Genomic DNA, 23,058 nt, shown 5'->3' on the forward strand with positions numbered 1-23,058 from the left:
TTGTCATAAATGGTTACGTATCCAGCGAATAACTATTCATCACTGTCTACTTCTGCTCTGTTTTCTACACGCAAATCACCACCAGCATCTTGGCTCTCTGCATCTGCTTCTTCTGCGCCGTATCCAGCCCTATGTTTTCACTGCATTTTTGGATAAGCTTGCGAACGTGAGAGAAGAAAGCCGCTACCATTGGTTCTGCTTTGTACGAATCTCCTGTTAGCATCAAACAAGTTGGTCGCTTTGGGTATCTAAATGTATCTTAAAACTGACTATGTCCTTCTCGGATGGCCAACATTATGCATGGGGTACTGATTAATTTTTATTTGGGGATATCTCAAAACCAATCCTTCCTTCAGCCTCCAAGTGCCATGCTAGCACAGCCTCAGGTCAACGCACGTGTGTCAGTATGTCAAAGCATCTGTTCCATAAAAGCAACCATGCCCACATGGGAGAACTCCTAGAGTGGCAGGTCCTTGCACATGGCAGTATTCACAAGAGGGATCGTTACTGTGACGGGCCTTTAAAGCTGTTTCTGGCTAACGCTTGGATTTCGGTCCTCTGAGGGTCTCTGTATGAGAGATTGATATTTATGTTCTTTTTCTATTAGCAGCTAAAACTGTGTGGTTCAAAACATGGAAAAATTCCCAATTGGTACTTTCAGAGTTTCAGTTCATGAGAAGCATGGAAAGTTTTAGTTTAGTAAAGTATCTTTATTTATAGAACAACTTTACAAAAATAATTTCAATAAAAATATTACAAAGTCAATTTACAATATAATACAGCTGCATTTTCCCGAAATGTAACATCAGATTATGATGGGGAATATTACTTTTATATGTTAGGTCAATCTGTGGCATAAATAATGCTTTAAACAAGGAGCTATAGTCTACAAATTACTAACAACGATTAATAATCAACACGTTTCTTAGCTTATGTGGTTCTTCTGTACAATTCACATTAGCACTATAAAAACCAATGACTGGAGGAGCCGGGAAGATGCGCAGCCTTATGTCTGTTGTACAGAGACTGGTCAGCCAGATACCCGATGTGTTTGCTTCAGCAGGGATGCCAGGAGCACCGTTTGGCTCCAAAATGTCCACAGTGGCACTTTTATACATCAGAAAACACTATGCTAGAGAGACAGCAGTCATCTGACCTCAGGAACAACTTTTCCAATGTCAAGCCTTGATGTGTTGGTTTTTTTTCAGTGTTTTGCCAAAACAACAGGCAGAGATCAAATCCCATCTCCACACTACCTCATTTTGTAAACTTGCAATGCTAATCTTCCTTGGGAATTTGAGAGATGTGGGCTCCCACAGCTTGCACGTATTGGCGTTCACCTCTTCATGAAATACATTCTCTGCTTCAGAAACTGCCTTGCCAGAATTTAAGAAACATATTGGGCTCCTCCATATGGCAAAACTTCTGTGACTCCCCACCCGATGATGTTGCCCCTGATACTGCACGCATCTTCTCCGCTCTGCGCTGCTATCTCTTTGGCACTGAGCACTCTGTCCCACATGTTAAAGCCAGTTAATTTTCCGGAGAAGGCTAAAGCTTCGTCAAATCCACCTCCAACACAGCAGCCATTCTTTTCTTGACCGATCTGCAAAATCCCTCCGTCTGGAATAGTGTGAGCGTCGGCAATGTCTGAGGCAGTAGCTGCGAGCTCTCCTTTCACCCACAGAGATGCAGATCCATTCTCTGAGCTCCAGGCACCACAGAGATGGATCCACTTCCCAGGAACAACTACATTTTTGACAGCTAACTTGTGCTGGTCACCGCCAACAACAAGCACTGCAGACTCCTGGCTAAGATAAAGCTGGATTTCATATGGATTTAACTTGGTTCCATAGGAGAAGACAATAGTTTTGTCCAAAGCCTCAGTCACCTTGATCCAGATACAAGCAGTAAAGGAGTGAAGGGTCATTCCAGCAGTTGGGTGAACGCTCCCAAATATCTTTTTCGAACGCATGGGGAATAGAATTGCTGTTTCACATCCTGAAAAAGTTAGAAAGATTGTTAGGTAAATAAAAACTGGTCTGTGTGTACACACACAGTTAAGGCCCTTGACATACGCTCGCTCCTGGGCTTCTCAAAGGGACCTGAGAGCTTAGCTCATCCAGTGGGATGTAGGATGCCTTGAAGACGCTGTCAGATCTGATGGATGAATTTGCTAAACATTATGGCAATGGGTCTAGGGGCTAATCAGGCTGCAGGAACAAGGCTTGGCTTTTCCCTCGCTGCAAAAGTAGTGTGTTGTATAGTCCTGTGCTATGCAAAGTGACATTTAGGTTTAACGCTGCCTGTCTGCCCTGGTGCTTGCCTTGGGAAGTTGGGCTTCCCCAAGGGTCTGCGCGGGGCAGGTGCCTTCTGCTCTGACATGCCTCCTAGGAAAGCTTCTCTTTTGCTGGGTCACCTAGAGAAATTAGCACTTTACGTTAGGTAATTATGCCAGGTAGTCCTCTCTCTGTTTCATTTAAGTCTTGTTTTAGCCTCTGTGTTCTTTTTCAGTATGGAGTGATGAAAACAGCAACGTTATGGTGAGGGGATGGGTTCAGTGATCTAGCAAACGGCAGGTTTAGATACCGTGCCGTTCCTGGGGTAGTAGTGTGAGACTGCTGCTGCGGCTGGAGAAACGGAGCTGCGGGGTAGTTGTGTCACGAGCAGTTATGCAGTGTCCTGCGGTTGTCCCGTGGATGACGGGGCAGCGGAGGAGAAGGGGACAGGGGCTACTGAAAGGAGGCCCGGAGAGCATTGGCAGAAGCATGCTGAGATGTGTTTGTTTATTATAATGACTCCCTTTTCTGACCCTGCCTTTAGGCCTATTGGTCAGTAACTTTCATGTGCACTGGTTAAGCATGGGAAATGTGTAAGACAACTGATATTTTTAAAACAGTTCATCTCCCATCGCCCATTAATCAATATGTTGATAATAGAAATTAGATTAGCTAAAAGCACTAACAGAAGTTTATGAAACTTAGAAAAGTAACTGATGATCACTAAACCCAAGCCATTTTTGCTATTCTGTGTACTGTTCCCTAGTCGTATATAACTTAATATTCTAAGCAACCTTGGGGAAAAAGCAGCCCCCTTCTACAATTAAGCTGGTTCATTTCCTCTTTAAGCAAGCTAGAGGATCTAAAATGTCTAAAATGTGTGTGGAAATTTCTGCTTCGGTGAATGAAGGACTCTTTGTGTCCTCCAGGATTGCGCTGCTGTGTTATTTTGTAGACTGCTTCCTTTCAACTGTAAGCAGATTTTACATTTCTTCATTGGCCCTTTTGAGGAGGGGCAGGAGCAGCAAGCAACTGTTGGGGATACTCCTTAAAATGCTACTTTGGAACACTATTGTGAAAAAGCTTTTAATTAGCAAGCTTTCAGGCTTTATTATCAAGGCCTAAACAAAATTAAAAACAGCCTCACTGAAGAACAAAAAGTGTGATTAGAAAATCCCTCAAGAGTATGGCTGGCAGTAATTCAAGATGTGAGAAATTAAAGTCAGTTGCTAAAAATTCCCTTGAAAAAAAATTTCCAGAGACACACTCTGGAAGCACTTAAAATGCATCTTTTAAATTAAAGAAATAAGAACATTTAATATAAAACTATATAGGAACCAGTGGAAATAATCTGGATTTCCACTGATGAGACTGAGATCCTTAATGCTGATCAAGTTGGTTGTTTTTTTTTTACCCTCACCTAGTGCAGAGTAACTGACTGCGAGGCTGGCTGTGTTACAGGAGAGAGATAAAGAATGAGATCATGCTTTCTGGAAGGCAAGATTCACGTATGTGGGGAAAAAAGGAATATACTGTGCAATCTACTCCCAGTACACAAAGATTACTAAAGTTTTGTGACAAATAAGAGTAAAAGCAATGTACTGAAGCTGAATCCATGTCCTACATGAAAGGATAGGTTCATGTTAGATTGTAAAATGCTTTGATGTAAACTATTGTTATATTGTGTTTGTATTGTAATAGGCTTGTGTAAGTTGTTGCCTTTGCTTTAGCAGTTACAAGAAGCGCTCCTTGCTCACCTGTGTAAGAGCTCACGCCGGTGGTGTTGCTAAAGGTCACTGGCAAGGCTGGTGTAACTGCACCCCTAACTCCCTATTCACCCCTGGGATTCTGCAAGTGTAGATTTCTGTGAGGTTTTTAACCTGCAGTAACTTACATTTGTGGAAAATACAGTCATGAAAGACATGTCAACATTTAGAAGACATGCAGTGATAGCTATCTGGTAGGCAGAGGTATACTCAACGTAGTTATAACGTGCATGTAGCAATTTTCCACCCACACTTTAAATAGATGGGGGTCTGCTCTGCCATACCCAAGTTGCTGTAGCTGCTTTTTGGGTGTCATATTATGGTGCACAGAAAAATTGACAGGAAATTTGAGATATGAGCTCCTCTTTCTATGGCCACCTCACTTGCTGACCAATGCAAACATTTTGGAAGGGGAAAAAAAAACAACCCAATACCACAGTGTTACTAATTTTTCCATGCTTGAGGAAATACTTTGTCCTGACCATTGCATGCAGTGAATGTGCCCTCCCTGCTGCGGGAAGCATGCTTAGCTGGTTGACATCATCAGCATGTCCTCGGATCTAGCTCTGCTCTTGGGCAGTTGGAGTTGGTGAGGAGACGACATTTAGTTTAGGAGGAGGAAGGAGTGGGTACATGCATGAAGGGAACAGGAGAGCTCAGTAACTAGTGCGTATGCGTAGGAGTTACCAGCTGGGAAGGTAAAAGGTGAGAGAATATAATTTGTATGTTTAACATATGTTTGCAGCTCTCTGGCAACCGTTTTGATCTGGGAGAGCCTGCAGGAGGTAGGATCCTAGCTGGCTTTGCCCTGTGTAAGGACATTGATTAAACCCTTCTTTGATCCCACATTTGAAAAGCTCAGCACCTCTTTTTCAAGAATAGTCAATGGTTTCCTCCCTGTACGTACAGACTGCTCAAAGCTGCTGTGCTGTTCATAAGATTGCTTTGGAGTCATATGCAGAGGAAGGTGCTTAAGAGGGGTGCTTATAGGATGTCTGTTTGGACAGGTCCACCAAAGAGCTCTCCAGTAAAGCATAGCATGCATGGACTTACCTGCTGGCAGTAAGTGCTGAGCTGCCCATTTCTGCGATGCCTTCAGTTCAGCTCTGGTTTGCTGTAGCTCTTTCCACAGAGAGTTCAAAATGAGATTGTCTCCTCTGGTGGGACTGAATTTATCCTGCTGAAAAGCTGTCTCCTGAGCTTCTGCCTCAGACCTCCTCAGCCAAGCGCTCTCCAGCCAGCCGAGCCTGCTGGACATGTTGTGGCTCAGCAGCAAAACATGCTCGAGAACCTTTCCTTGCTCAGACTCGTGAAGCCTCTTGGCTTCTTCAGCTTGATCGCTGTTTCTCACAAGCGCCTGCTCTACCTGTGACACGATGTGGGAGGTGACTTTCTCAGCTGTGGCGGCGAAGGTGCCCGCAAGGTTGGTGGTGAGCTGGCTCAGCTCTGCTTTCAGGGTCTGCAGGTCCACCTTCAGGATCTCGTCCATCGTCTGCAGCACCATGTTCTCTTTCATCTGCGAGTTCTCGAGCATGATGAAGAGCTTGTCCCACTTGGTGTGCTCTTGCTGGCAGTTGCATGAAACAGCTGGAATGGAAGATACAGATGTTGCTATTCCTTTGTACTTACATTTTTAAACAGAAGGAGTATTTGAAAAACCTGGCTCTGTGCAAGGCTTACGTGCTCTAGACTGTTAGTGTGTTTCCGTCTATATCAAAAGAGAAAAGTAAAGTAGTGTGTATTATTGCAATTCTACAACTAAGTGTCATTGGCAGTCTTTTTGCAGGAAAACTGAAAAATAAAGAGTATAAAGCAAATTCCAAGGCACACCATCCAAGTGCTTTAGCACTTGCTGTCCATAATAACCTACTGGTACAAGCACATGCTTCTTCATCTGAAAAAAAAAAAATTGGTTTTAATAATAACTGTTACAAGAGCTAGGCAACAAAGAATGCAATTCTGCACTTAACACAAATTTAGTTTAAATGTACTTACTTTCCTCAGTACCAAGAACTGGACTTTCAATTTCATTATCCAGATTCACATACATGAGATCATAGTCATCATCTTCATCCAGAACAGAAACAGAAGCCCTGAAAACACAGAACAGCGTAAGCAGAGAAAGTATTTCTTGGGGCAGCATTCTCTAGCTGCTTCCTGAAAATAGCTGGGCTGTCTGGAGCTAAAGTCGAAGTCAGACTTCAGCGGAGACAAGACTGCGAATGAGATGCAGCGAGCCCCTAATAAATGCTCCGAGCGCCTCAGCTTGAATGAATGAGCAATGCTAGTGCCAGTGTTGTAACAAGAGCACTTCTGGCTGTTGGTTTTGGCCGAGAGGAGAAGGGGGCGTGCAGCTTGCTCAATTCCAGCCTTCCAGGTTTGCACTGGGGGGAGACGTACTGACTCGCGGAGGGGAAGAAACGGGGAAAGCTGCTCTTGCGAGCTGCCGCTTCCCCTCTGAGAGCAGATTGCTGTAACGTGCAGCAATGCGAGAGTGAGAGCGGGGGATGACATCCCTTGGAGTTCTCTGGCTGCATCGGTTATGTTGTGTTGTTTAATTTGTGGAAAGGAAAGTGTTCTCTGCCAACTTATTTTGTAGATGGTATGTGCCAGGGCTCTGGAAAAGATTGGTAGAAAAATAAACGTACCTGGAGTTGGTTTGGCTATACGTGTATGGTTTAACCTAAATATTGTAGCTTTTTTTGGTAGTTAGGTATAAAAACTTCTATTATATACTAACAGTTTACTGCTTTAAGCAATAAAGGAGAACTCATACAGACAGCTTGTTAGAATTTTGCTTTTCTAATTACCAATAACAACATCATAACTATGTGGATAATGCATTACTGCTAGTATCTTGTTTCGGGAGCATGTAGATTAGCAGCTGCATGATTAGAGTTGTTTCTGTTAACTTTGAAAAAACAAAACAAGGCACTCTTGGATTAGACATTAATCTAGTGCTAAGTATTATTGTTATTAGTATGAATCTGTTTTAAATTCTGGAAAGCTTCTCAATTCAATGGGCCATTAATTATTTCAGAGATGCATTGCTTAGGTGAGATTAGGGGTAATATGGTACAAATTAGATATTGGCTATGAAATATTTGGAGAATAGCAAAAAACCCCCCACATAACTGCATCTAACTTGCAATCTGTGTTCCCTTTCCATCCGAGTCTCTGGTTTAGCCCCTTATCGCTGTGCACAGGAGTGTGTAAAGAGGGCCCTGTGCTTCTGTCCTTGCCCATTCTGCCTCCGACACCCGGGCCAGGAGTGGGAGGTGCGGCTGCATGAGGCAGCAGAGATGGTGTGCGTGGCCTCAACCATTGCCCCCTCCTGCAGCAGGGACCTGGAGGGACTTTGCAGGTGTCACCTTTTGCTGAGGAGGCAGGTAAGGCTGGAGCTGCCTGCTCGCCAGCCCGCTGCCTGCTCCTCCAGGCTTGCTCCATGCACCCCAGGGCAGCCCGCTGCTCCGAGGCCGCAGGAGGCCGCTGAGAGCCTGGTGCTGCTGCACCGGATGCCTCCCAGTGCACAGCCTTGCTTGTGCAAACCTGGGCTACCTGCACGTTGGGCTGCTGGCCGCAGTGCTGTGCTGTTTCTACTTGCCAAACTATCTCGCTGCTTCACCCTATGTGTATATGGGGTTCCTGCCACTGTGGGGCCTCCAGCTGCCCTCCTGCAAACGCAAATAATAAATAGTAATGTCAAAGCAACATATTAGAAACCTCAAAAGTTTGGTAAAGTAGAGGTGAACGTTTTTTTGGGAGGTATGTGCCTAACTTGAGTCATCCCAGGGAAAAAAATTAGTCTTGATGTGCATGGGCTTTTATCTTTGAATACTCAGTTTGGAGTGAATGTTGAAACACTGCTGTATAGCTTTGAGAGCTCCTTCTGTCCACGTTACATTTGCAGTGTGCAGACTCAATTTTTTTAAACAAGCTCTCTATGCTGCCGGGCTGGGCAGAGCAGAGGCTGAGCACAAGGCAACCTTTGCAATTCGTGTGTGCAGGGAGCACGGCCAAAGTGTGCCCGGGGCGGTCTGGCACCATCACAGCATGCAGTTGTGGTTGCTCCTGCTGGATGTGCCTCTTCCCTGCCTGACTTGCAGCCAGTGGTGCACAGCCATCGAGTGTCCCCAACTGTATGTTAGTTTCTGCCTGAATTGCGTAATTCCCAGTGTGTGGTCTGCTTGGAAAGTCTGAGAAAATCTAATCTGGAAAATATTGGGGGTAAGGGTGGTAGGGGAATGAAGAGGGAAAGAAGGTAATTAAGGAGTTGAGTATAATGTTTTTCCATTCTCAGACAACAAACATACTTTTCAGGCTCTTGGTTTAGACTGAGTCAGACAAAGCAAGATGGAAAAAAGTGAATTACTTGGGAACGGCCCAAGCTCTCCAAACCAAAAGGTTGGTGAGCTGCATGCGTGTAAATCCCTTGGAAACTGAAAAGGTGTGACAAACAAATGGCAAGAGGTACTCGGAGCTAACTCGAAACATGACAGTACAAGAAAATAGTGAATTAGGTTGTGCTTTGTGACCTTTAAGTTATACAAAGAACAGACACAAACTGTGATGATGTCTGCTTGGATTGTTTACAAGTTTGTACAGCCAGGTTATTCAATTAAAAGCGATTCCATGTCAGTGAGGTCATTTAAATATCACTCCAAAGTGATGGGGTTGCTCCTAATTTGCCTTTGCTTTTCATTTATCTTGATTAGTGAATATAAACCCCGAATGTTTGCTGTATGGTAACCGGAAGATATTGCCCAAATTTGCATTTGTACAAAGTACTTTTGTTCAGAGAAGCTTCATGGCTGCAATCCATCATGTTGTGTCATGTCAGATTGCATCACTCCTCTAATACATCTGACACTTAAAATGCTTGTTTTCTCAGATTGAATTATTAGTCTTACTTTCCAGATACCTTCCTACCTGTGACATCCCAGCTTAGGCAATACCATGCCTCAGGTTAGTGGCTGTCTTTCCTTGTTTGAAGTTGCTAGTTTTGGTTCATCTCTGCTGAATTCCTCCACTCTACACTTTTAGGGCTGAGATGAATTTTGCTAGGAACATGGGAATTTAATCTTTTGCAATTGTTACCATTGCTGAAATTCAACTGGAGCTTAAGGGCTCTGCTCCATATGGGCAGAAAACTTCCAGTTGAAACTACATGTGTGCAAGCGCAAAGAAAGAACTTATTCCTGTAAGCACTAAATTATTCAGAGAAGAAAATAATTTTTAGTGTATTTGGTTGCAAAATTGTTCAGTTTCAGACACAGATGCGAGTCTAGAGAAGTCCAAGTAAATACATCCTCTCACCATTTTCGTTCTAACCTTGGGTGAATTGGTGCTTTTCATGAATCCTACAGTACGTTAGTGATGCTCTTAAAAGAAGTGACACTTTATTTTTTTTTTTTTTTTTTTACAGACTCACTTGTAACATCAGGAAGAGATTTGCACAAAGAATGTGGCCAGAAAATGGCCAGAACTGCACAGCTTGCTAATCTGTTTAGGGTAATTAATCAGCAAATATCTTGCCTTTGCAACTGGCCTTTGAGGTTTATATATAGAACAAAACAAGACAGAAATTTGCCGTGTCTATGGGACTAGAGGTGGGGTCTGAACCTTGCCTTTAGGACTGCAGTGGTTGTACGGAGGGCTCAGAGCTGCCTTCAAGGAGAAGCCAATGATTCTTCAAGCAGAATAAATGCTTGAGGATAGGATGCAGAAGCGTGGCTGGCTGAATAGTGTGGAGGCACTCCTCCGAAGCATAAGGACCCCTTAGGGATCATTACAAGCTGTTTGACTAAAAGTTGTCTGAACCTGCAATGAATTATATGTTAGTTACTTGGCTCAGAGGTGATGTTGCAAGACCTAACAGTGTCTTGGGGTGCATTTTCTGTATCTGGCAAGAGTACAGTGTGGTCCACTCTGACCCATGCATCCTTTTTCTACCATCCATGAAGTGACTTGCTTATCTTCCAAAATTGTAAGGCTCAGATTTAAATGGGAGAAAAAGCAGCAGGCCAGAGTGCTAGTTCCTATTGGAAACCAAATCCAAAGAGACCTTAAGGACTTTCAAGGGTTTACAAAAAGGAGCCATACTACACTGCAATAGGCAGATGTTTTCCATATGTTGTTCAAGTGAAACTTAAATATATTGAGGCAGGCATGTAGAGCAATGTGAAGTTATATATTTTGGTATGAGCCTGGACTTCAAATTGAATTATGCACAGACATCTTAAGAAAATGTGTGAGAGAGGGTTTTGCGTATCTCTGTCTGTCTGCTGTTGACTCTCTCTGGCTCCTTTCTATTCCTGGAAATGGCATCCTTAACTATTTATGTTCAAATTTACTGTCATGCATATTTAGTTCTCTTAATAACCAACTATTCTTTCCATATGCTGCTTATTTAATTTGAAAGTCTGAATCTCAACAAAGGAGAAATATAGCTTTTATGTGCTTTCTAGCCTTTTTTTTTTTTTAATTGAAATCACACTTACTTTGGTCTAGGACTCAACAGAGTACCATCCAAATCTGAAAGCTCATTAAGCAGCCTTCTCATGATACTGTACTTGAGAAAGAAAATTATAATTAATAGGATTTTCTTTTTTTTTTTAACACCTGCGTTGTTACACGTGCAATGATTCGTTCTATTTAGGTTATTTATTTGTCGTCTTGGCCCAGTATATATTTTTCTACAGTGTTTTATGCCTCCCAGTTTTCATACTGATGATTCTTAAAAACGGGTGTCTCCAGGTGTGTGCTAATTTTTTAGGGCCCTCTCCAGCCATAGGGTATTGACCGACAGTAAGTCACTGGCTTCTCTTTTGCTCTGTTCTCAGGGAACTCGATGCTGCTGCGCGTCCTGCCTGCTCTGTACGAGAAGCAACCGCAGCTGATAAACCTCCATCTGAGGGAGCTGGTGGCACTGATGGCTCAGCTGGATCAAGCCGAACAACATCACCTCCTCAGGCTCTTCCAGATCGTGGCTAGGAAAAAAGAACTGGGGGTAAAACCATATTTGGAAGATCTTACTGCTAAATGCTCCACTTCCTTTTGGAGGAGTTTATTTGTTTTAGATGACTTGGGAAGGTCTGTCTGCTAGCTGCTCTCCAAACAGTGAGGAGTCCCGTGACATGCATGACAGTGCTTTCCTACGCTAATTCCCCGTGAATTCTTTAATTTCATTCCAAATTCTCCATCTCATCATAAAGAGAACATAACAATGACTCTGCTGGACCAAAACGTTTGTGTTAAACCAGTTTTCTACTTTTTTGGCTCTTTCCCTGTCAGCTAAGTATGAATTGCCATTACTATGTTTCCGTTAGAATATATGAACTGTATTAAATTACATATCAAGGAAAATCAAAATGAGTTAGGAATTGATGAGGAGTGAGATGGAGATTAGTTAACTAAGGCAAAATATATCATGCTTTGGAAATTGCCTGTCACTGACAGCACCTAGCACATTAGAACAAGGCACAAGACTACCTGCTTTGCGAATTTATGAAATTCATAAAATCTTTGGAAAAGAAGAATCAACAATAGTTAGTATCTTTCCCCAGGTAGCCAAGGAAACTTTGTCGTGATATACAGTCCCAGGTGGAATAGAACTCCTTTCGGAAGCAAGGGACTTGTCAGCTGGAGGGGACTGGGGTGCACCCCTGGCTATTGTGGGGCTCCATGCTGGAGCCGACGTGTCTGAAGTTGCTTTGTATTATCATTATTACTAGTATTATCATTTATTACTACTAACAATTTTTTCAGCCACCCACCTGCAGTATTTTGCCAGAGCAATAGGTATCGGCTTGCTAAAACTGATAATCCTCAAAAAAATAACAGAAGAATGGGTCACTTCATGCCCTGTTTCTGTGTTGAAATGTCTTTTGCACAGATGCAACAGTTTCACCGAATCAGAGGTGTATTAGGGTACATGTGTGTTTATATTAAAAATAATCATTCAGTAGGTAGTTGTATACACTGTATCCTGTTTGTAAAATGATTTTAAGGACTATGCCCTCAGCGTCTTGAAAATTGTGTTGTTACAAGAAATGACAACTTGCCTACAGCATTTTTGTGTGCAGTGAGGATCTTGCCTCTTATTTTTTCCTCTGTTCCAGCTATTAACCTTGTCACGTTATTTAGTTTCCGGTGGAAACCAAAAATTTCTACTAGTACTTTAATTTACTGTATCATTGGGAAAGACTAAGTCCGATGTTGTTTTAATCAAAAAAGTATAGAACTGGCCCAGAGCAAGGGAAATACTTGGTGAGGGTTGTTTTTTTTTTTTCTTTTTTAACAATTGGGCATTTCCTTACTTATATATGCATAACTGCAATATTTCAAGGCTACAGCTTACCCTTATTCCATATGTTGAGCTGAACTTTGATTGACCTCAGCGATAGCTCCATGCAAAGGTCAGCAAGGGTGGAAAACTATTTTACTAAATCAAAGTCTAGTGGTTTATTTTTATCCCTCCAATGGTACAGTACCTCTTTTGGTTATATGTAGTCACAATTAAAAAATATATTCACAATTTGTTTCTGTCTGATTTTTTAATAGGTGTTGGAAGAGTGTATTCCCTTTCTGTTTGGACATTTGAGAGACCCTAACCATAGTGACATTATTCTAAACATACTTATAGAAATATCCAGCTATGAACCAACAGCCTTAGCCACTTTTCTTCCCATGCTGAAAGAAATTGGTGAGAGTTTTCCAAGTTTGATTGGGCAAACAGCAAAGATCTTTGGAGCTGTTGGACATATTGATGAGGTAAGTTTAAAACCAAAAGAAGTTGGTTGGTTTGGGGGTTGGGTTGTTTGGGGTTTTTTTTTTCTAAATCTTATATAAAGGAATACATCTAAGTAGTCCTTTCTTCACAAGTGACCAGAGTGCCCTACCAGAACATATTCCTGGTCATAAGACCACAGTAGGTCTAGACTGTAATGCCAGTATGGCTAGGAGAGCAAGTACCACAAAAATCAGATGTGGTATTTTAGTGACTGAGACTGCACTTCGATCTTCTAACCAAGGAACAGTCACGTAGTAAAGGGTCTCTGCAGAAATGGGCTTTATGTTAGTGGGAGAGAAATAAATTTCTGGAAAAGATTAATGAGAAAGAAAAAGATAAATATTTAAATTCTCATAATTGTAAAGATAAATATATAAAATTTTATTAATATTATTATTTACTATCTGGTCTGTGCACATATATGTTCTGTTTATATGAATTTTCTTTTTATGGAATGGCTAAAACTTCTATTTGATAAAAGCACATAGTTGTCATTATTCCAAGGGCTTAGCTAAGTTAGGTTGCAGTGTATCTATATGTGAAATGAAAGGCAGAGAAAAAGAAAAACATATTTTGCACACCCTTTGTATGATATCATATTTTAGATGCATATAGCCTTCAGGAATGTTGTAATCGTGCAGTGAAATATGAACTTCCTCCTATGGTGTAATCCAGATATTTTGGCTTTATAGCCGTAGTTAATTGGATACTTCAGACAAATGTCTTTATAATGAAAACGCTCCGTGGTGATGCTGGGCTCAAGTCTGTCACAGCAACATCTTGGTTTGGGATCTGACCCAGTGGGAACATTATGCCTAAAAGGGGTTTACAGTGACAAACTCCTAAAAAATTATGGGAGTTTCATGGCAGGGTAATGAATTTGCACTGAAGTTTTTGCTTTAGTCATAACTGTGCGGTCTGGATGCGGGAGCGATGTTCACCTAAGCCAGGTGCCATGAACAGACTCGAACACACTGTGTGTACAGAAACCGTCAGGCAGCTCTCAGGTCCCAGAGCCCTCTGTCCTCCCCAAAATACCAGCTCTGATGAGCAGCCCAAAGATCCCTGCGTCCCCAGCACCAAGGGATGCTGCTCACGAAGATCCGATGTTAGCCCTGTCCCACTGGGACTGGGAAATGCCTTAGACCCCCATGAGACCCGTCTTGCCCTGCTGCTGTCCCCAGCTCCTAAAAATACAGCCTGGAGGAGATTACCACCATGAGCTTGTAAACTATCTGATTGCTCAAGACCTTGGGTGTCCTGAGGACACCAAACTGGTTAGACTTACTTATGACACATCATGATTTTTAATGAGATTTTATTTTCATTCCCAGGTGTGAGCTTATGTGTCTTTCACCACTGTTAATAGACGTTTTCCTTCCACCTTAAATCATGGCTTTGTAAAGGCAAAAATCATGTTCTGCTGAACTCAAAGAGTTTCTGGTAAATAATTCAAATTTTTATGGCTGTGACAAAACTCGATTATGTAGCAGAAAATGAATGGTATGTAATAAATCTAACCCTTTGCTGAAGTGTGGCACTGATGCCTGCCATACAGTAACCTGGATAATTTATTTCAGCAAAGAGCTGAATCCCGTCATTTCCTTGTCCTTTCAGTGATCCTTGAGGCAAAACTTGCACTAAGTCAACTGGAGTTTGTCTGCATAAAGGCTAGAGATTTCACTGTAGGTTTTGCCTTTCTGAATCAGACTTTTTGGTTGCCCTTCCTTTGACTCTGCTGGAGGCCAGTTTGGAGGGAGGAGGAGAGAAAAGTTGCATTGTTTTGCTGTGTGGGGGAAAATCCTCCATATATTCATCTTCTGCCTTTAAGAGGACAGTTCCTCTATTCGCTTGTTTAGATACAGATAAGGATGTGCTCTCATCAATGATAGTGGTCATTGGAGAATCTCCAGAGAGGCTTTTGTCTCCAGAGAAAATACTTTCTTTTGGCCCCTAACCAAAGTTAGTCCCTTAAATCTCGGGAGTGGGTGTTGTTGGGGGGTTAGGCTCTGCACGCTGTACCACAGCTTGCCGGCAGCTGTCAGTGCGTTCAGGCAACAGCTCTGCTCGATGATGAAGGATCAGCGGTGCAACTTGAAGCACGTCACCTACCTCAGTGTAGACACATCGGGCAAACCCATCATAGGGCATCACAGTGTGTTACGCCTTGTTATATGTTGCTGAAGGTAAAACAAGACACATGAGAAATGCAGGGAAGTTAAGGGGAAGTTTTCCTTTGTGCAACCTTTTTAATAATTCAGAATTGTCTCAGTAATACTCTTAGACGAGAAAGTTGCACTAATTTAAATGGATATTGTGGAGCAGGGGAGCCTGGTGGCAGGCAGGGAGGAGGGTCGGGGGGCAGCTCCTCTGCACTCCTGTTGCTGGCATGGATGGATGTCGTGCAAGTCTTAGTTCACTTGTTGCAATAAGGCCAATCCTTTCTCCTTTGGCCCTTAGTTTTGAGTGTGTATTGGCTAGGCGACGGGTGTCTGATTGCTGTGGGTACAGCACAGGAAAACACTACACTTGCTGTTCCTGCTGATCTTGAGCTTTATATTGATTTAAAATGCAATTTATCTTGTAAGAATCAAAACCAGATTTGGTTTGGCTTTGTAAATCTTATTCCTGTTGCAGGGGGTGGGGGGAGAAGCCAAAATCACATTGAAGACTGTGAGCCAAATGAAGTTTGTTGTTCTCTCCTTGTTTACATACATCACCCCAGCAAAATTTACCTTTATAAGAACTGCAGCTGACCACATTTAGTTCTGTGTTTAGTACTTAAGAGTCAACAGCTCCTAGAAGCTTTACAGCTTATAACTAGCTAATCCTCAAATGAGCGCAGAGGGGATCAGAATTTAAGGATTTAATTCTGATTCTGTATTTTAGTGTGTTGAACCAGCTCTTCCCATGTGAGTGTCTCTGAGGCCCCTTTTCTGCTGTGTTCTGCTACTGAAAAGGGACTGTATTTATTTTGCCTTTTGTGGTTGTTATTGTTTTATACCAATACCAAGAACAAGCGAGGAACCAGCTGGACATGTTGTATTTCATCTATTGTTGGAAATTATAGACTACAGTAAAGTTTACAAAGAAATGATTTGCAGAACATTTGCTCCTTATATTTTTTAATCTGTTTGTTTGTGCGGATACACATAGCTACCAAATGTTACACACGTAGCCTTGGGCAAGCTTGCATTGAATAATCTCCAATCTCTCTCTTATAAGTGTCGAGTAACTGGCATTATGTCCTGTGTCATATGTCTTATTTTTCTAAGAAGCTGCAAGCTGCTGACTTAGCAGCAGACTGCATTCCAGCCCGCTCTGCCGCCACGAGCGCTGCGTGCTTGGAGGGGTGGCATGCTTTTCATCTGTTTGTAGTGGGCTCTGTTTTAGTGGCATCTGGGAGACCTTTCACTAGATACTGAAAAACATCGATAAAAGCAACACGCAAAGGGTGGCAGAGGTGAACTTTCTAACGTGAGACGAATGGCTCCTCTCCTCTCTTGTTGTCTAAAAAATATCTGAATTATGGAAGATCTGCCCTGACCGAAATGTGTAAGTAGTTCCAGTGCTCCAGTGACTTTATTTTGTTTCTGCAATCACCTTTGAGCCATGTCGGTCCATGAGGCTCCTGACATCAGTGCCAGGTTTGCACAATGCTGTCACTTGGACACAGGTTACACATGTTGAAACCTCACCACTGGATCTTCTCTGGAGGTTGTCCCCACTCTGTCCGGTCTCCTCTGTGCTGGGCAGAGGAGCCGGGGTGGCAGAAAGAGGCTCTTAACACTGTGGCTCAAGCCAGGGAGAACATCTTGGTGCGAAAACAAAAGCAAGATGTCCAGGTGAGGAGAGGTCCAGGCACAATTTACAGGAGTTTTGGGGCATCCTGAGGAGCAAGTAGGTCTCGGGCACCATTTGCATTGCCACGGCTGCCCCAGCCCTGCCTGTGAGCAGTCTGGCAGCTGCCTCTGCCAGCACCGCTGCTCTCTGCTGGAAGACTCGGTGCCTCCTGCCTTTCCTCGGTGGGGAGCAGTACCTCTGTGTCACTCGTGCTCCCAAAGGGTTTGGATGTGCTTCTGGCAGTGCCACGCTGCCAGTTCAGTTATTCCCTCTGGTATAAATTGTGGAGAAAGAGTGCTTAAAATGTGCTTGGGTGATGGCTGGGCATTGCATGCTGGAGCCGAGGCCAGTCACCAGTTTGGGTGCAAAACTTGTGCTAGAGTTGCTGGGGGGGCTTAAAGTTTCCCATTTTCTCCTTGCCAAATACTTTTGTTTCATGCGGCTTTTGCCTCTTCTGTGATGTGGGATGTGGTCTGCTCCTCGCATCACCTCGGCGTTTTCACATAGCAAGTTCCCACTTCCTTCACAGACATTATAACTAATGGTCTTTCTCTCACCTTCTACTTGCGAGCTTTGTCTCTCTACCATATGGATTTATTTTTTTTTAATTTCAGGGACCTTGAGTGCTTTGTAGCCCACAGTTTTGTGGGGGTATGGGGAGCTGCTTTGGCAGGACATTCGTTGGTCCACAATTGCCTGGGGTTGCATCAGACCGGACGTGGTGACCAAAGGGTCCTTGTGGCTCTTGTGTGTTTAGTAACACAGGGGATCTCTCATAGTCCTTTTCCCTTGTAAAGGTTTTGTTTGCTTTACTCTGGCTGTTCCTTGTGCAGAATTTTCCCCCACCCTTCGTGAGCCACGAGACGGGTCGCGTCTCTGGATGTTCCCATGCAGATCAGGCTTCTTGAAAGGAAACAAAATGCCATGGATTTCCCCGATGTATGGGGCATCACTCACTGCAGTGCAGACAATCAGCCTGCGATAAAATAAGCAGAAACACATCTGGCATCGTAAAAGCTGGACAGATCTTAAAGTCTCTGTATATAACAATGAGTGCACCCACAAGAAAGAATTAAAATAATTCTGTGATCTAAGCGTAACTGCTAAGTTACAAGCATTACTGAAACCAGTTAATTTTTTTAGATCAGGTCCAAGTAGAAATGTGCAAGCAGCAAAATGGTCCCTGCAGACACATGCACTGCTGATGGTCTCGTCTGCAGCCCACCGTGGCAATACCTTCCTGAAAACCTCTGTTGGCACTTCTCCCCCTCTTCCTTTTCCTGTAACGGAGCGTGTTACAGATATGCTGCTGGCTCTTACTTATAGATGTGAATCAGCATCAGCATCCCCTTCCTGGCCAAGCAAAACAAGTGGGAAATGAAACGACAATGGTAGTGTTGGAATTTTATTCATTGACGTTTTGTTTCACTGGCAGTTTACTTGGGGAAAAGAGGTGGCAAGGATTGAGGCTTGGCCCTTTATGGTATAGATTGCAGATATGAGCAGAAAATCCTTTCCGCTGGCTTCTAGAAGCAACCTCTTGTGCTTTCACTGAACTGCACTCTCCACCTTGGCAGTTCAGACAGACCCCTGGAGAGATGAGAGATTTGGCTGAAAAGAGATCCCTTTATTTTAAAGGTTGCCCCCTTGTTTATACACGCCACTTCTGTTGATGTCAGTGACAGTCTCACGGGCGAAGTTGAAATCGGAACTTGTCCCTTAACCATAAATTTGTGCAAAGCAAAACACCATCTTGGGGCATAGGTCAAATGAACATTTTAATCATTTTTTTTCCAACAACTGTATGTTTTGAAGCAGCTGGAAATCGGAGTTACTTCTGAAAGTTTTGTGATCTCTTTTTGTAGTCTCCTGAGCCTGATTTTAAGGTAAAGCGAAATACTTTGCCACGCCTCATTGCTTGTATTTTAGATCTTTACCTACTGGCAGATGTAATGCCATAAAATGCAAGGGATGCTTATGAAAAACTACATGAATACATAAAATAAGCATTGTTAAAATAACAATGGGTTATGTATATCCAAATAGGCTTTCTGAAAATTTTTGGATAAAAATTGTGGCGGGGATAATGACTGCTTTCATGTTGAGCTATTTTGCTGTAATTTTGTTTTGTGTAACAGTTACATATTATGTTACTCAGTAGAGTTTATTGTTCTTTTACCTCACTCCAGGCGAGTAGCAGCATTTCAGCATGGCTGGAGATGCTCCAGCTGGATCAAAGTGACATGAAAAGGGTCAAAACTTCTCTTCCAGTTACGTCTGCTGCAGTTTGTTTAGGAAACAAAAATGTGTTTTAAATGTTAATTGAGCCTGTGTTTATCTCTTGGAGGGAGGATTGTCTTCCAAATAAACTAGTGAATATCCACCAAAAAGACAACCTCTTTCAAGCCATTGAGAAAAAAACTCATTCCGTCACACCATCTCAGCCCATCCGAGGAGGTAGCTGTAGTTTTTCCCCATATGGCTGAAGGGAAGCAATTTGTCTGATACGCTTTTCTCATTTATCTCTGTCATGGCACGGCGTAGCAGATCCTCTTTTGTTTGAAATAAGTTGACTTTTTCTTCAAAAAATGTCTTGCTTGTGATGCTCAGGCCATGTTCTGCCACAGTCCCCCGTGTATTTTTACGGCCCAGCTGTACTTGGAATCAAACTTCCAGCAATTTTTTCTCTCCTGTTACACAGTCCCAGAAGAGAAGAGGTAATAATGGTATTGCCCCGCAGTTTGAGGATGTGTGCGGCACACGACTTCCCCTCCTTTTCTGCTAACCCTTGGGAAGAAGAGAATTTTTTATTTTCTTAAAGTGCCTTTGCTTGCATTTCAGCACAGGCTCTAAAAGCAAAGTATCTCCTAATTTCTGTAACAATCTGCTGAGTACCAAGTGGGTTTCACTGAGTGGAGCCATACGCGCTTACCCCAGTGGAGAATCTGACATGAGCTCCTGAGTTAATTGCTTCTCTCTCTGCTGCTTTTCCCACTTAGATTTTTTTATGATTGTGGAACCTAATACTCTTAGGACAATTACAACAAAACAGAAGAACCCTAATGCGTTTCTTCACCTTTGGGGTTTCTGTTTTAGTATGTGAATTTGTACACGTACATACAGAAATAGTTGGAACTGGAATTGTGTGCCCTTGCCAAGCAGAGATGATAAAGTATCTTTGCTAGAAAATATCTGCATGTTTAATATTATGATCTGAAACAGCCCCTTTAATCCTAATTTGTGGGGGATGTGATCTCACTGATAAATTGGCGAGATCACATCCCCCTGAAAAGTTGGCTAGCAAAACTGTGGCTACAGAGGGCATATCAGACTTCAGTGCATTGGCAGTGATTGATACAGCTGTCAGACAGCGCCTTATCACATGTGATGAGATCTTAAAACAAAATCTCATTTTAAACTTCTCTTTGTTGCAGTGTTAGTCACGGGTCTAATCTGAGTGTTGCTTCTAAATGAATTGCTATGAAAGGAGAGAACCCCTGTGATTTACGAGGTACTTTAACCTCTCGCCATTAGTGAGAAGAGATGCTGATAGTCCCCCCGCTCCTGCCCGCTGCACCTCGCTCCTCTGCCAACACTGAGCCGGAGGACTCCCACTCAGTCTGGGTAGCGCTGGTGACGACAGGCTCTTAGGTGACACTGCTAAATATAGCAAATCAGCAACACCCAGCAGGTCTAGAAAGGAAGTCGTGCTTGGGAAACGTTTTATGGTCTGAAAAATAGATCTTCACTCCTGGCAAAGTATTTGTAACAGCTAATGGCATACGTAGAATTCACTTCAATTGCCTGATGACCCTTGATTCTTTGCAGTTATGGAGTGGAAAGGAACACAGACAAAGCAAAAATCCAGACGTTAGCCCATTAATACAACGAGGCTGTAACAAAGACACAAAACCACAGCTGGTCATGGGTCATGCAGTGCCACAAACCAGTGCAGATCTGAGTTGCAGGGTCTGTTGAGCTGAGGTCTTCTGGAAGGTTGTAACATGTTTGTGTCTGTGCTGCTGCCTCCGCAAGCTCCATGTGCAACAGGTCAGGTACGGACATGAGGAAAAAGACCCTGGGGGAGAAGACCCTGTGAACTGGAGCAGCATGCGTGAGTGCTTGGCCCCTTACAGGAGTTTGCCTGCCACAAACAGCACAGAATAAAGCAAAAAAAGGGCACAGAAACTTGGGTATAGGGAGGTGAAGTAGCTTGGCCACGCTTATAAGGCTCATCAAAGATGAAAGCGGAGCTAGGTATGCTGCTGGTGCTCTGATCACTGAGCCAGGCTGATCTACCACCCTAGAGCAATGCAGGGCCCTTCAAAGAGGCTTTAGGGACTCTGTCTCCAGGTTTGAGAAAGAGACAAGGTGTACTAAAGTTAGGCTGGGTTAGGTAATACCAAGAGGAATAAATGTAATGTCAATAGTACACAAAAATAAACTCTGCGTCTGATGCAATTGCCTCTTTGTTAGTTATGGTGGGGTAGCCGCTATTCCCCAATGATAATGTTTTAATGAGCAGCATGCACACAAACCTCCCTTGCACAAGCAAACAATGAGTTAATTTGTTTAAAATTGTTTTTATCTCCTGGTGTTGTCTAGGAGCGAGCCAGAATGTGCCTGATGTATTTGGTGAACCAGCTGGCCAACATGGAGCACTCATTTCACCATATTCTTTTGCTGGAAATTAAAAGTCTCACTGACACCTTCTCGAGCATCTTGGGCACCCAGAGCAGAGATATCTACCGCATGAGCAACAGTTTCACTGCCATAGCCAAGCTCCTCATCCGACAGCTAGAGAACGACAACACATCTGGAGCCAGGTAAAGCTAGTTTTTATACGATTAAAGCCACAGCCATCTCCATGGCTGTGTGAGGCAGTATAAACTTATATTAAATATATTGAAGTTGTGATGAATGAACAGTCAGCTGAAAGTAAGGTGTACTGCAGTTCCTATAAGTTGCTACGTTGCCATTTTCAAATCGATCTTGATATCCATCTCATATCATTCCAGTATATACTCACTCAGCCATTGGATTGTGCAATTTATAGGGTCAGGTAAGCATACAAAATAGTTTACAGACACCTAATGGGCAACATCCCTGCTTGTAGAAGTAACCTGAGGTATTCATTTCAAATGCAAGCGTAAGGATGATTGACACTAAAGCAGAAATCGGTAATTAAAGGGTGGCAGTAAGAGCTGTAGGTGCACTGCAGATGCCAGCTTCATGCTACCGGGCAGAATGACCTCTGAACATCATACAACAGAAATTGCGTCATTTGGCGCTGAAGAATAAAGAAGCTGTTCAAGTTTTAGCACTTAAAGAACAGGAAGAAGGCCATGTCTCAGATAAGTAGACTAAGGCAATGTAAAAAGCTTCAGTTAAAAATAAATCGGTGAAGTCAGGCTACACAATTATCATTGAGTTTATTCTAGAAGATAATCACTGAAGCTGATGAGAACAATGACTGGCATAGCTCCCTGATAAGGGTTTGCTAAAAAAGTCTGAAAAAAATTCTCAAGCTTGTATAAAAAGATGTTCTGCTCGCTCACCTTCTTTTAAATGTGTATCCTAAGGTTAAAGCATTGGGAGCATTGCTGCATTCATCATAGTAAGAATATAAGCGTTATTTAAATACATGGTGGTAGTCACTTTTAATTAGGGAGAGAGTTATAATTAGCATTGTGTATACTGAAATAGGTCAAGAGGGCACAAAGGAATAGTAATTCTGTGATAAAATTTAACACAGATGTCAGAAAACTCATAACCATGAAGGATAGCCTTGGAGACAGACTTGTGGAGATGGAGCCAAAACATTGAGGTCATTCGAGAAACAATTAATTGGTATCCTGGAGAGAGTTAAAAATGAAAAAGGAGAGGAGCTCTGATACAGTCCCTCATTTTACAACAAGGCTGTAAGAAATGTCCGAACTTCACCTGGTGGCAGAAACCTCTGCTGAAATCGAGCCCTCAGCACTCGTTTTATGAAAAGTTTCATTGAAGATAGTGAAAAAGCCTAAGTGGAGATAGCAAAGTGAGCATGAAATGACATACACGTTTTCCAAACTAGTCAAGTTCAGCTGTGAAGAAGAGCATGCCAAATGTCACTTAGCGAAAGAGACCGGAAGGATGTCGTGTTCTGGGAACTGCAATGAAGCAGTGCAGGAATTGAGGCGTCAGTGACAAAGCATAATAATTATTCATGCAGCCCACCATGTGCCTTCATTTATGGTAGAAAAATTACTTTATTTGCTAAAATATTGTGAAATTCCTGTTCCTTATCTTGTGAACATAACATTTATCGCTAGAGCTGGTAAAAAACAAGAAAAGGTTTTCATTAAAATGTTGTTGCTGTGTTTTTCCATTTCTCTCA

The 23,058-nt window shown here is 42.7% G+C and overlaps 2 protein-coding genes across 23 annotated transcripts in view; one reads left to right on the plus strand and one right to left on the minus strand.

Moving 5' to 3' along the window:
- VEPH1 (ventricular zone expressed PH domain containing 1) overlaps positions 1-23,058 on the plus strand; it is a 97,853-nt gene that overhangs the window by 25,395 nt on the left and 49,400 nt on the right. For 12 of the 22 annotated variants that reach the window (XR_012043525.1, XR_012043526.1, XR_012043527.1 and 9 more), the window contains 3 exons: positions 10,888-11,054; positions 12,608-12,817; positions 21,285-21,505. Coding sequence is in view for 14 of the 22 variants with exons in the window: in XM_072868544.1 (XP_072724645.1) it covers positions 10,888-11,054; positions 12,608-12,817; positions 21,285-21,505 (598 nt within the window). In the remaining 8 variants the exon portion in view is untranslated. Of the gene's footprint in view, positions 231-5,918; positions 6,423-8,962; positions 9,011-9,470; positions 9,557-10,887; positions 11,343-12,607; positions 12,818-18,868; positions 19,311-21,284; positions 21,506-22,434; positions 22,924-23,058 lie in introns of those variants that run through there. The other 10 variants (XM_072868553.1, XM_072868552.1, XM_072868558.1 and 7 more) reach the window with 10 other exon arrangements.
- Positions 690-6,357, minus strand: PTX3 (pentraxin 3). Its single transcript, XM_072868566.1, has 3 exons — positions 6,041-6,357; positions 5,099-5,632; positions 690-2,001 (listed from the first exon to the last, which is right to left on the minus strand). The coding sequence occupies exons 1-3, from the start codon at positions 6,186-6,188 to the stop codon at positions 1,388-1,390; spliced, it is 1,296 nt and encodes a 431-aa protein (XP_072724667.1). The 5' UTR covers positions 6,189-6,357; the 3' UTR covers positions 690-1,387.

This window comes from Ciconia boyciana, chromosome 7, assembly GCF_034638445.1.
Source record: "Ciconia boyciana chromosome 7, ASM3463844v1, whole genome shotgun sequence".
NCBI classification, from domain to species: domain Eukaryota; kingdom Metazoa; phylum Chordata; class Aves; order Ciconiiformes; family Ciconiidae; genus Ciconia; species Ciconia boyciana.